General features: G+C 42.8%; 1 protein-coding gene across 8 annotated transcripts in view; it reads right to left on the bottom strand.

Annotated features, from left to right (window-relative positions):
• Nucleotides 1–12937, bottom strand: part of rap1gap2 (RAP1 GTPase activating protein 2) — a 173809-nt gene that overhangs the window by 42947 nt on the left and 117925 nt on the right. For 7 of the 8 annotated variants that reach the window (XM_062960448.1, XM_062960452.1, XM_062960454.1 and 4 more), the window contains one exon: nucleotides 2500–2535. In XM_062960448.1, coding sequence (XP_062816518.1) covers nucleotides 2500–2535 — 36 coding nt within the window. Of the gene's footprint in view, nucleotides 1–2499; nucleotides 2536–10879; nucleotides 11641–12937 lie in introns of those variants that run through there. The other variant, XM_062960453.1, reaches the window with a different exon arrangement.

The following is a 12937-nucleotide window of genomic DNA, read 5'->3' as shown; positions in this document are numbered from 1 at the left end:
CTAAAAAAGGGCTGCAAAACTCGGCTTATACTCGAGTATATACAGTAATCTTCATTACAAATCCATTAAAAAATCAAAGCTGGGTGAATTGCCTGGCATCATCTTCCATGATTCAGATAAAGTTAGACATTAGGAGAATGGCAGGTCCATTAATCGAGACAACTACATTTATAGAGATACTAGAATCAATTTCATCACTCCTTGGCTTTTAAAACATCCAGGCCACACTGAAAGATACTACACCTCTCTGCTGCTCTCAGACTCCTGTTCTGCGATAACCTATAGTGTTACCAGGTTCTGTGCGGCAGCAATTTCCATCAGACGGACGATGACTGACCCCACAGGGCCTGTAGCCAGAGCAATCTGTTATAAATGAAAGACTGCAAATGCTCCCTCTATCCCCCTCCAGAGCCACTTAGTGGATCGATATTTACTCTTAGCTGGCCCTGCTAATAGTCTGCTTTTAATTTGTTTTTATTATAGCATGTTTTTAACTTGTTCTTTTATCTGACTTTTATGGGAACTGCGATTCCCCTTTTCGGGTACCTGTGCCCATTTCTATATATTCTGGTCATAGACCGTAATAAATTGCTGAACTACATATATAGAGCCTCTGAGGTTGACTTGCGAATGTGGAAAAACCAGTACGGGTTCTTCTTGGTAGAACTGATAACAATAATAAAAAAAATGGTTGCCTTTGTTCCTGTTTTAAAAAATCAAGCATGCCCCTAGCAATTTTCATATTCCTATTGGGCCACTGAGAAAAATGTATAATATCACAAAGGACCTCCTCCAAGGTGAACTCAACCACCTAAACTGGGCTCTACAGGCCAATGGAGATTCCACCCTGGACATCAGAAGAGCTGCAAGGCCAAGAACAAGCCATGAGAGTCAAGACAAAGATCCACCCAGAGGAAAGGTGTTCTTACATACATCAAGGGAACCACTGACCGCATAGGGAAACTGATGAAGAAGCACAACCTACAAACTATCTACAGACCCACCAAGAAAATCCAACAGATGCTACGTTCAGCAAAGGACAAGAGGGATCTTTTCACCTCTGCAGGAGTCTACCGGATACCATGCAGCTGTGGACAAGTTTACAGAGGGACCACCAAACGCAGCATTGCCCAGACACGAATCAAGGAACATGAGAGGCACTGCAGACTCACTCAACCAGAGAAATTAGCCACAGCAGAGCACTCAATGAACCAACCTGGACACAATATATTATTTGAGGACACAGAAATGCTCGACCACTCCAACAACTATCATGTCAGACTACACAGAGAAGCCACTGAAATCCACAAGCATGTGGACAACGTCAACAGAAAGGAGGAAACCATGAAAATGAACAAAATCTGGCTACCAGTATTAAAAAAAAACTCCAAAATCAGAACAGTAAATAAGGAGCATCACTCTGAAAACAGAAGAATTCCAGACAGGAATCAATCGGGGGCAGCTAACAACTCTGAACAAAGGATTCCCCCAGGCCAGGATGTGAAGCTTGGAAGGCCATTTCATTCTAATTACAACATTCACACTGGCCTCCAACAGACAAGAGTTCTTCCCCCCACCCAGGAACTTTCACAATATAAACCTTCCTTGCTTAGTTTCTTCATACCTCACAACCTCTGAGGATGCCTGCCATAGATGTGAGTGAAACATTAGGAGAGAATACGTCTGGAACATGGCCAGACAGCCCGGAAAACATACAACAACCCTCACAAAGGACGGCCACCTTACCCGCTTCATAGGAAGCCTGCCCCAGGAGAGCGTGTTTGCTTCACCAATGTTCAACATTTACACAAATGATCAGCCACTGCCAGAAGGGATAGAGAGTTTAGTTTATACTGACGATCATGCCATCATGTATATTTATCATAGGATATTTATCATTTGTGACCTCATTTGTTTTATGAGTTGTTTTATTGTTGATTGACTTGTTTTACTGTTGTGTTTTTACATTGTTTGTTGCCTGGGCTTGGCCCCATGTAAGCCGCCCCAGGGTATAAAAATAAAATAATAATAATAATAATAATTGACACAACGACGTTGTATGACACAGCAAACAAGAAAGATATGCTGGATTTCACCACTCAAGCAGTTGAAGAAAAGTTCTCTGAAAGCTCTAGGTGCTCTTACCAGTTACAGGGAATATTGAACCCCTTCCACCGCTTCAAGTGAAGGCAACAGTGGCTGAGCATCCACTATCAAGATTTCAGAAATATTCCGAAATCTGTCGAAATCTGAAATCCAAAACATGTCTGGTCCCGAGCATTTTGGAGAAGTGATACTCAACCCAAGTTAAAAACCCATTATCATTCGGGTTCCTTCTTCTAAACGAGAAGATTGTCAAAATATTTGGAAGGAGTCGGATCCACCTCCCACTCCCCAGTCCCAAACAAAGCATATATTAAATTCCTCTCATGTCTGTGTCTACAACCAGCTCCCAAAGGAATAAGTTATCAGGAGGCTGTTGATGAACATGCCACTCACCTGCATTTTTTCCAGCATTTCAAAGAATTCGGCAGACTGAAAGACATTGAAGGAGGAAATTAGTCAGCACACGAAGGCTGCTGCAAAGAGATTAGTTTTTTAATCATATTTTTATTTCAACTGCTTATGCCTTCTAAGGACAAATGGAAGCAAAGAGTGCAGCAAACATTGGTTGAACACTGAAATAGCTGTCTAATAGTGGGGGAGCCATGAGCCCTATTTAATTTTATTAATAATACAAATCTATACACATAATAAAAGTGAAAATATGTAGGTCACCCATCTTGAGATTACTACAGCCATGTGCCTGTTTACAACTGGCAAAGTAAACAGCAGCCACCTCCAGAATCTCATATAATAAATAATATCTATTTACTAGCTTTGCCCGGCCACGCGTTGCTGTGGCTTATGGGAATCCTTATGGAATAGCAGTGAATAGCCTTGCAGTCTCAAAGCCTGGCCGTCTTCTGGAGTAGCTGGAGCTTTTTGTTGTATGAATGTAGAGGCATGGATGAGGGGTTGTGCTGCCAAGTTTAGTGTTTCTGGGATGTGTAGTTTTGTTGTTTTGTCCTAGGCCGAAATTTCATTACTCTTTTATATATATAGATTATATAATACATCTATAATAAATTCATATAATATAATATAATATAATATAATATAATATAATATAATATAATATATACATATAATCTATCTATCGATATATATATATAGACACACATGTGTCTATACACATATGTGTGTATGTTGCTGAGGTGTCCACTTACACAGATAAGCTCCCACTTCCATATCTTCCATACATATAATAAAAGTGAAAATATGTAGGTCGCCCAACTTGATATTACTACAGCCATGTGCCTGTTTACAACTGGCAATGTAAACAGCACCTACCTCCAGAATCTCATATAATAAATACACACACACATATATATATATAATTTATTATATATTACATATATAACAAATACATATAATATATATACATACAATATATATATATATATATATATATATACACACACACAAACACACACACATACACACACACACACACCTCACTTCCATATCTTCCATACATATAATAAAAGTGAAAATATTGAGATTACTATAGCCATGTGCCTGTTTACAACTGGCAATGTAAACAGAATCTCATATAATAAATAATACGTATTTATTATATATTACATATATTATAATATATATATATATATATATATATATATATATATATATATATATCATATATAATAAATACATATATATACACACACACACACACACACACACGCACACACACACACTCACCTCACTTCCATATCTTCCATACATATAATAAAAGTGAAAATATGTAGGTTTCCCATCTTGAGATTACTACAGCCATGTGCCTGTTTACAATTGGCAAAGTAAACAGCAGCTACGTCCAGAATCTCATATAATAAATAATATATATTTATTATATATTATATATAATACACAGACAAGCTCCCACTTGGATCTGGACCAAACTTGGCATGCATATTCGACAAGCCCACATTTGAATACTGGTGGATTTGGAGGGAAATTGGCCTGGACATTTTGGAGTTGTAGGTACTGGGAAAAAGAAAATATTTCTTACAGCTATGATAAAACAAGTCAAAAGGCAAAGCCAGGGAGCAATGAAGGGGACATTCTCTTGAGTGGCACTCGATAACGCAAAACAAAGGATGTGAAAAGGATGGAAAGAACCAGAACAAAAGCAGACGCAGCCCATTATCCAAAGGTCTGGCACATCGCCAGCGAGCCGGCATCACCAAACCAGATTATTTATATCGCATTCTGAATTTTCCACTCATTTGCAAGGACATCTCCCATGTCTAGTAACTGCCCCAGTAATTCAATTGTGGATTCATTTTATGTTAGGCTTTCAGGAAGCTGTTCTCCTTGGAAAAGAAAAAAAGAGAGAGAGAGAGAGAGAGAGAGAGGGAGGGAGGGAGGGAGGGAAGGAAGGATAGAAGGAAGGAAGGAAAAAAAGAAAAAACAGCTATCCAATAGATCTAAGAGTCTTTGTCAGATATTGGTAGAATCATACAATCTCAAGGACTATCCAGTCCAAAACCTCCTTCTGCCAAGACACAATTCAAATTCCCCCAACAGATGGTCATCCAGACCAGTATATACTACTGTCAAACAGCTTTTACCATCAAGCATTCACAAATAAGGCCCCCTCTCTTGTTCCCACTTGAGACGGGGGTGGGTAGATCTTCCTCCGCAGACCGCAACGCCTGTGCTGCTTTGTATACAGAGATGCGGTTTGTCAAATAGTCTCAGCCCAAACTTATTTGGCCTGCCGCCCCCTTTCCAGAAAAAATATGACTCAGCACCCCCTGAGGGGTGGGCGTGGCTCCTGCTCAAGAGGGCGGGGCTGAGCCTCTCCCCTAGTCCAAGATGCAGGGCTGGAAGGGGGAGGTGGATGGGGTCACAAATGGGCAGCCAGGACTGGGATGGGCGGAGTTACGAGCTCTGAGGCAGGGCTGAGCTTCTATCCCTTGGGCAGAGCTAGAGGAGGGTGTGGGGCCTCTTCCCAAGTGCCTGGCAGGGCTAAACCTCTATACCCCGCCCCCATGTCCTAACAAGCGCCTCAGGAGAGGTATACAAAGGTTCAGCCCTGTCTCACGCTCTTGGGAAGAGGCCCCACCCCCACCCTTAGCCCCGCCCTTTAGTCCTAAAAGGCCTCTCAGGAGAAGTATAGAGGCTTAGCCCTGTCTCAGGCTCTTGGAATGAGGCCCCGCCCCCTTCCCTAGCTCCGCCCTATCCCAACAAGCACCTCAGGAGAGGTATAGATTCTCAGCCCTATTTCAGGCTCTTCGGAAGAAGCCACGCCCACTCCTCTAGCTCCGCCCCCTGTGTCCTAACAGGCACCTCAGGGGCTCAGCCCTGTCTCCGGCACTTCGGAAGAGGCCCTGCCCTCCTCTGGCCCCGCCCCGTGTCCAAATAGGTGCCATCACCGCCCCCCTGGATCGCTCCAGCGCCCACCGGGGGGCGGTAGCGCCCACTTTGGGAATCACTGGTTTAGGACTTTATAGGCAATACCCAGTGCTTTGTATTTAGCCCAGAAGTGGACCAGTAGCCAGTGGAGCGGCTGTAACATGGGAGTGGATCTCTCCCTGATTGGCGCTTCCGTTGGTAACCTGGCTGCCAATCTCTGGACCAGTTGAAACTTCCGAACTATCTTCAAAGGCAACCCCAGGTAGATAGTGTTATAGTAGCCCAAGCGGGATGTAACTAAGGCCGGATCTGGCGTCCCAAGGAATGGGCACAGCTGCTGCACAAGTATTAATTGTGTGAAAGTGCTCCTGGGGTTCCAGGGTTCGTAATGAGCCCAGGATCACCCCTAGACTGTGAACCAGTGTCCTCAGGGAGAGTGTGACCCCATCCAACACAAGCTGTAACCCCAAACCTGGTCCGCCTTCCGACAGACCAGGAGTACCTCTGTTTTGTCTGGATTGACTCTCAACTTGTTAGCCCTCATCCAATCCATTACTGATGACAAGCACCAATTTAGGGACAAAACAGCATCCTCTATTACTTGGAAAGAAGTAATAGAGTTGGATGTCGTCGGCGTAAATTTGACACCGAACTCCAAAACTCTGGATGATCTCTCCCAGAGGTTTCATGTAGATATTAAACAACACGGGGACAAGATGGAACTCTGAGGTACCTCAAAAGCCACAGGTCAGAGGGTTGAACAGGTGTCCCTCATCTCCACAATCTGGGTCCGACCCTCCAGGAAGGTGAGGAAGACCCTCAGCCATTGGTCAATTTTAGATAAGCCAAAGGTATATATTCTTTGTCAATGGTATAGAATGCTGCTGTGAAATCCAGGAAACTAGTAAGGACACACCTCTTCCACACACACACACACGTATCTAGCTCTCTTCGTAGATCATCCACCAAGGCGACCAATGCCGTCTCTGTCCCATAGCTAGGCATGAAGTCAGAGGACGGTTTGGATTGGATGGTCCTTCAGGTCTTATCCAAATTTGTAAGTCGTTACATAAATAAACTAGCTTTGCCTGGCCACGCGTTGCTGTGGCTTATGGGAATCCTTTGTTGGCCAGGTGGAATAGCAGCAAATAGCTTTGCAGTCTCAAAGCCTGGCCCAGGGCTGTGGTGCAGACGGGAGAGCAAACCAGCTGCAATTAACTGCAATGAATCACTCTGACCAGGAGGTCATGAGTTCGAGGCCCGCTCGGAGCTATGTTGTTTGTCTTTGTCCTATGTTAAAAGGCATTGAATGTTTGCCTATATGTGTAATGTGATCCACCCCGAGTCCCCTTCGGGGTGAGAAGGGCGGAAAATAAATGCTGTAAATAAATAAATAAATAAATTTTCTGGAGTAGCTAGAGCTTTTTGTTGTATGAACATGGAGGCAGATAATCTGTATTTTATAGGCAGTGTGGAAGAGGCCTAAGTGATGCCTAACTGTGCCTGTCCCCTGGGCTGAGTGGGTTGCTAGGAAACCAAGTCGGCGGAGCTTAGCCTACTAACTGGCAGCAATTGGAATAAAAACAATTATTCCTCTCCCTCTAATTAGGACTTTATTTTTCTTTTCTTTTTTGTTGTATGAATGTAGAGGCATGGATGAGGGGTTGTGCTGCCAAGTTTAGTGTTTCTGGGATGTGTAGTTTTGTTGTTTTGTCCTAGGCCGAAATTTCATTACCCTTTTATATATATAGATAGGCAAACAGACACGCAGTGTTGTGTGAATGCTGCTACAAAACATGAGTAAACAGAATCACAAGACCCTGAAGGTCTATTTCTACATCCAGGCTTCACAGATTCTTAAACCACAGACTCTGCAGCCATTCGAAATCAGAAACACGGCTACCTGGAGGCCATGTTCCTTACCTTCCACCACAATGAGGATACATCTCTGTCGCTTATCGGCGTGTAGCAACTGGTGACGTTTTCACCTTTTTGCAGCTACAAAGCTTTGACTGTCTGCCAAAAAGCATGTCACACAAGAAACACATTCCCAAAGTGACTGTTACATTCCCTGAAGCTCCGTAGCTGCAAAAAGACTCCCCGCACCAATCCAGATCCCAGACTGATTTCAAGCCAACTGCTATATGAATGCAGAACTTCTCCGTTATCCGAGTGACACTTGGTTGGAAGTGGTGATCGCTCCTTCCGGAGCTGAATTTGAAAAGGAAAACTCTGGCGAAATGGTGTCATCCTGGTTCAAACCCATCTTGGGGCACATCTACACTGGCTTCTTAGTGCGCTTTGAAAACATATTGATAGTGTGGTGTCTAGATGGTGCATGCCGTGTATGTTGACTCCAGGGCCGGCACTAGGCAATTTTCAAGTGTAAGCAAACAGTATTTTGGCACCCACAAATGCAGTGAGAGTGGAAGAAGAGAGCCATGGAGATTTCCCCAAACTGCCGGGCCGTTACCGGAGATAAGAGTTGCTATTTCCTAGAACTTTTGTTTGCCGATCTCTCTCTCTCTCTCTCTGGGCACTGAACCAGGTGCCTCAATAGCGCTGTTCTGTCACGCGCTGGGCCTGTAATTGATTGTCTATTATATAGGACGTACACTTTACGCCCAGCGGGAAGTCAGGGTGCCTAAAGAAAGGTTGTTGAGGAATTTCCCTGAAAAGATGGCCTTTGAGTCTTTAAAGAAATAACAAAGTCTTTATTGACAAACAAATAATAAATCTTCAAGGAGTCTTGTCCCCAAGGGACAGGCGATTGGCTTTGAATAACTGTGAAAACCCTCTTATAACCTCTCCCAGGCTATCTATTATCTGGGCCTAGCTGATCTGGGACCCACTGCCGACTCCAAATGCATCTGGCTGTCGAGTGGACCTACCAGCCAAGGCTTGCAGATGTTTCTGTGCTGCTGTTCTGTATCCCCGGACGGTCTATATCCCCGGACGGTGTATTTCTACGGGATGAGCTGGTCTACGTCCTATAGCTGAGCTTCCTAAGAGAGACTAACTTAGAAATGGTTCCTTCCCTCCCAGAGCCCTGAACAAGGGGCGGAACCAAACTTAATGGTGATTGACAGGTGGCCTGTCCTATGATTGCAAACATTTGCAGCAAGAAAGTAAAGTAGAAGGTTCTGGTACAGCCGTACCAGCACAAGCGCCCCCAGGGGATTGGCACCTTCCGCATTTGCGTAGTTCGCGTATAGGTTCAGCCGCCCCTGGTTGACTCAGAAGGTCGGAATATAAATGCTGGAAATCAATCAATCAATCAATCAGTAAATTTCCAGCCAACGCCTCCTCGACAGAGAACAAAAGCCAAAACAGCCTTGAGCAATTCGGCACCCTCCAAATGTGAGAGATTAGAAATCCCATTATTAGGAATGCTGATTAGAATAATAGATTCTTATGGAGTCCAATCCTCTACACAGTGAAGGATCTCCAGCCAAAGCCTCCCCAGCAGCCTCTTTTTGGAGACTTCACCATCTTTCTTGGCTATTGATTCCATTGCTGAAGCACTCTCACTCTCTCCAGTGGTGTCCAACCTTTGGTCCTCCAGCTATTTGGGACTCCAACTCCCAGAAACTCTAACCAGGTTGATCAATGCTGAAGAATTCTGGGATCTGGTCCAAAACACCCAGAGGACCGAAGCTTGAACACTCAAGGTCCAACCATCTGCTCAATGCAGGATCTCCAGAAGGTACTTCCAGCCTCTTTCCGAAGACATCCAAAGAAGGAGACCCAACCATCTCTCTCAGCAATTAATTCCATTACTGAAACCAATTCTATAGACGAAAACGACTAGACTTATACAAGTGTGTATACAGTTGACCTGTCTTTTGGAATGAGGACACTTTGATCTCTGTTGCTGCGTGTTTACATTTCTCTGTATCATGAGCATTTGGGGAAACTTGGAATATTCATAATGCTGGACATGATCTCAAGACCATAGGTAAGCAAAGAGACCTCTAAAGACCATCTAGATGGTCTCATAAGACCATTGGTAAGGAAAAGGACCCTCAAAGGCCATCTAGATGATCTCATCAGGCCATCAGCAGACCATAGATAAGGAAAGGGGCCCTTCAAAGACCATATAGATGGTTTCATAAGACCATAGTGAAGGAAAGGGGCCTCCAAAAGCCATCTAGATGGTCTCATAAGGCCATAGCTAAGCAAAAAAGACCTTCAAAGACCATCTAGATGGTCTCATAAAGACCATTGGTAAGGAATGGGACCTCCAAAAATGAAGTAGACTTAGGTGAACCCTAAGTATAAAGTTTAGACAGGGGCCAGGTCAATGACCTTGGAGGGCCTTAGTTTGGGGACCGCTGATCTAGACGATCTCAAGACCATAGGTAAGCAAAGAGACCTCCAAAGACCATCTAGATCAGGGGTCCTCAAACTTTTAAAGCAGAGGGCCAGTCTACAATCCTTCAGACTGTTGAGGGGCCGAATTATCATTTGAAAAAAAAATACAAACAAATTCCTATGCACACTGCATATGTCAATAACCATTAAAAAACAATACAATATTTAAAAATGAAAACAATTTTAACCAAAATAAACCTATCAGAATTTCAATGGAAAGTGTGGGCCTGATATTGGCAAATGAGATAGTCAAGTTAATTAGGATTGTTGTTGTTGTGTGCCTTCAAGTCATTTCAGACTTGGACGAGCCTAAGTCTAAAATATGTTTTTATTTACAACCTTATATTTATTTACAATATAATATTATACTATACTTATATTATACTATATTGTATATACATGTAATATTAATAATAATATTATGATGTAATACAATGTAGTAATAATTATAATTCACTATTATAATTGTATATTTATATTACATGCAATATTATTAATAATATTGCAATATTAGTCGTATAATATAATATATTGTATGTATATATACTTGTAAACCGCCCTGAGTCCCCTTCTGGGTGAGAAGGGCGGGATATAAATGTTGCAAATAAATAAATAAATAAATAAATAAATAAATAAATAAAAATATATGCAATATATTATATTATTAAAACTGATATAAAAATATTATATTATAAAAATGAGGGCGGGGGGCAGGTAAATGACCTTGGAGGGGCGCATCCGGCCTACGGGCCTTAGTTTGGGGACCTCTGATCTATACGTTACTGACTGCAATGGAGAATCTGACAATGCCGCAACGAAGACAAGAATAGAAAGAATATGGAAAAATAGAAGTGTAGGGAAACAACTGGAGGTGGTATGGACACATCTAGATAATCTTTATAGATTGCCCTCCATCTTTTCCTGCCTTACTTGTGGCAAGTCCTCAATTTCTCCATCTTTAATGTGTCCATGGTGTTTAGCAAAGGCTTGAACAATATGGATGAGTGAAAACTGTACAGATCCCCTGCCAATAACTCACCAAAAGGCTGCTCAAAAGATCCATCATGTTTCCCAGGTGACACTTCTTCCACCAACCCAGGCAATTGTTTACGTGCCTCCAAAACCAGGGACCATTTTCCAGGGGAGTGCTTCCGAATCCTGGTTGTCCATGCAAGCCGGTGCCTTTCTTTCTCTCCCCGACCTCCCTTTGTTAATGCCTCCCGAAGTGAGACATCGCCCTGGCTGTTCTGCAGGTTGAGCGGGCGTGCCAAATCGCCAGCGCCCGGCACCCAAAACAGGTTCTGCAGGAAACACGCTTGAATATTTCAAAGGAAAGCAAAGAGAGGTGTACCCCCGCCCGCCTCCTTCCAACACAAGGCTTGGAGTGGATCAAAGCTGTCCTGGGAAGTCGCAGTCACTCTCTCGCAGAAGGTAAACATTAGGCATGTCCGATCGATGAAAAAAATGTTTCAATTCTCGTTTCTAAAGTAGGGGGCGCTGGCACTTCGATATAGAAAGTATTTCTGATTTTTTCACCCAAAAATTTCGGATATTTCCGAAAATTCGTAATGATTCTAAATGTTTCTAAAATGGCGGACGCGCATGCGCAATCGCCACACACAAAAAGGAACCGAGGGGGGGGGGACTTTTACAAGACTCTCTCACCCTCATTTCTTGAGCTATCCTCATCAAATTTGCAAGTTGTGCAAAGATACTTTGAAAACTAGAAATTTCCTTGCTGTATTTGTAAGCAAGAAGGACACTGGAAATCAATGGTGTCTCTGGCTATGTGATCCCACAAGCCTCAACCCAATGCCTTCAATTAGAAATGGACCAGTGACCACCACGCCAAGCAATACCCAAGCAATACTAGAAATTCCCTTGCTAAGAGAAAGAACCAGCAACAAAACCCTAACCCTTTCTCCAAACCCCTCTGTGGGAACAGACTGGGCCCCTTCACCCTCTCCCTCCAGACACAAGGCTTGCAGCTACGGAGACCAGACCACCACCCTCTCCACGCAAAACCCAGCCCAGAATGGCTCGAGGCGAAGCTTATGATTGGCCAGGGAGTGGCAGCCATGTTTGGCTGCGCTAAGCTCCCATTCAAAAAAAATTTAAAAATGTTTTTTAAAATATATTAAAAAAACATTTGAGGGGGAAGAAAATTAACGAAACATTAAGAGACAATTAGAGAATGGGCCAACAATGGTTCGAATTACATTGCTGGTTGCGCTGTGAGACAATGTCTCGGAATGTTTATCAAAAAGCGAGAACAATCTGAAATAATTCTGATATACGATTCAAAACGATTTTTTGGACATGTCTAGTAAACATACTCAGATATTTGTTATGAAGGACAATGGGATCCAGCTGTGGCTTCATACAAGGAGAAATCCTACAAATCCCAAAAGAAGATGGTTGAGGTTTTGCTTTGAGATGCTGAAGTCAGAAGAAAAAAAGCCAAAACAGCCTTGAGCAATTCAGCACTCTCCAAATGTGAGAGATTAGAAATCCCATTATTAGGAATGCTGATGGTTACGGAGAGCAATGAGTCACTGACCAGGAGGTCATAAGTTCGAGGCCCGCTCGGAGCTATGTTTGTTTGTCTTTGTCCTGTGTTAAAAAGGCATTGAATGTTTGCCTAACATGTGTAATGTGATCCGCCCTGAGTCCCCTTCGGGGTGAGAAGGGCGGAATATAAATGATGTAAATAAATAAATAAATAAATAAATAAGCCGAGGCACCTAATTTTACCACAAAAAACTGGGATAACTTATTGACTCGAGTATAAGCCAAGGGTGGGAAATGCAACAGCTACGGGTCAATTTCAAAATAAAAATAGATACCAATAAAATTTTATTAATCGAGGCATCCGTAGGTTAAACGTTTTTGAAGATTTACTGTATTTCAAAGAAAAACAATAAACTAGCTCTATAAGTTTATAACACTCCAGAAGACAGGAGCAGAATTCAAAATGATCTTGACAGACTAGAGAGATGGGCCGAAACTAACAAAATGAAGTTCAACAGGGACAAATGCAAGATACTTCACTTCGGCAGAAAAAATGGAATGCAAAGATACAGAATGGGGGACGCCT

Source organism: Anolis carolinensis, unplaced genomic scaffold (assembly GCF_035594765.1).
Source record: "Anolis carolinensis isolate JA03-04 unplaced genomic scaffold, rAnoCar3.1.pri scaffold_7, whole genome shotgun sequence".
In the NCBI taxonomy this organism is placed as follows: Eukaryota; Metazoa; Chordata; class Lepidosauria; order Squamata; family Dactyloidae; genus Anolis; species Anolis carolinensis.
Note: the sequence above shows the minus strand (reverse complement) of the source record. Positions and strands in the feature narration are given on the sequence as shown.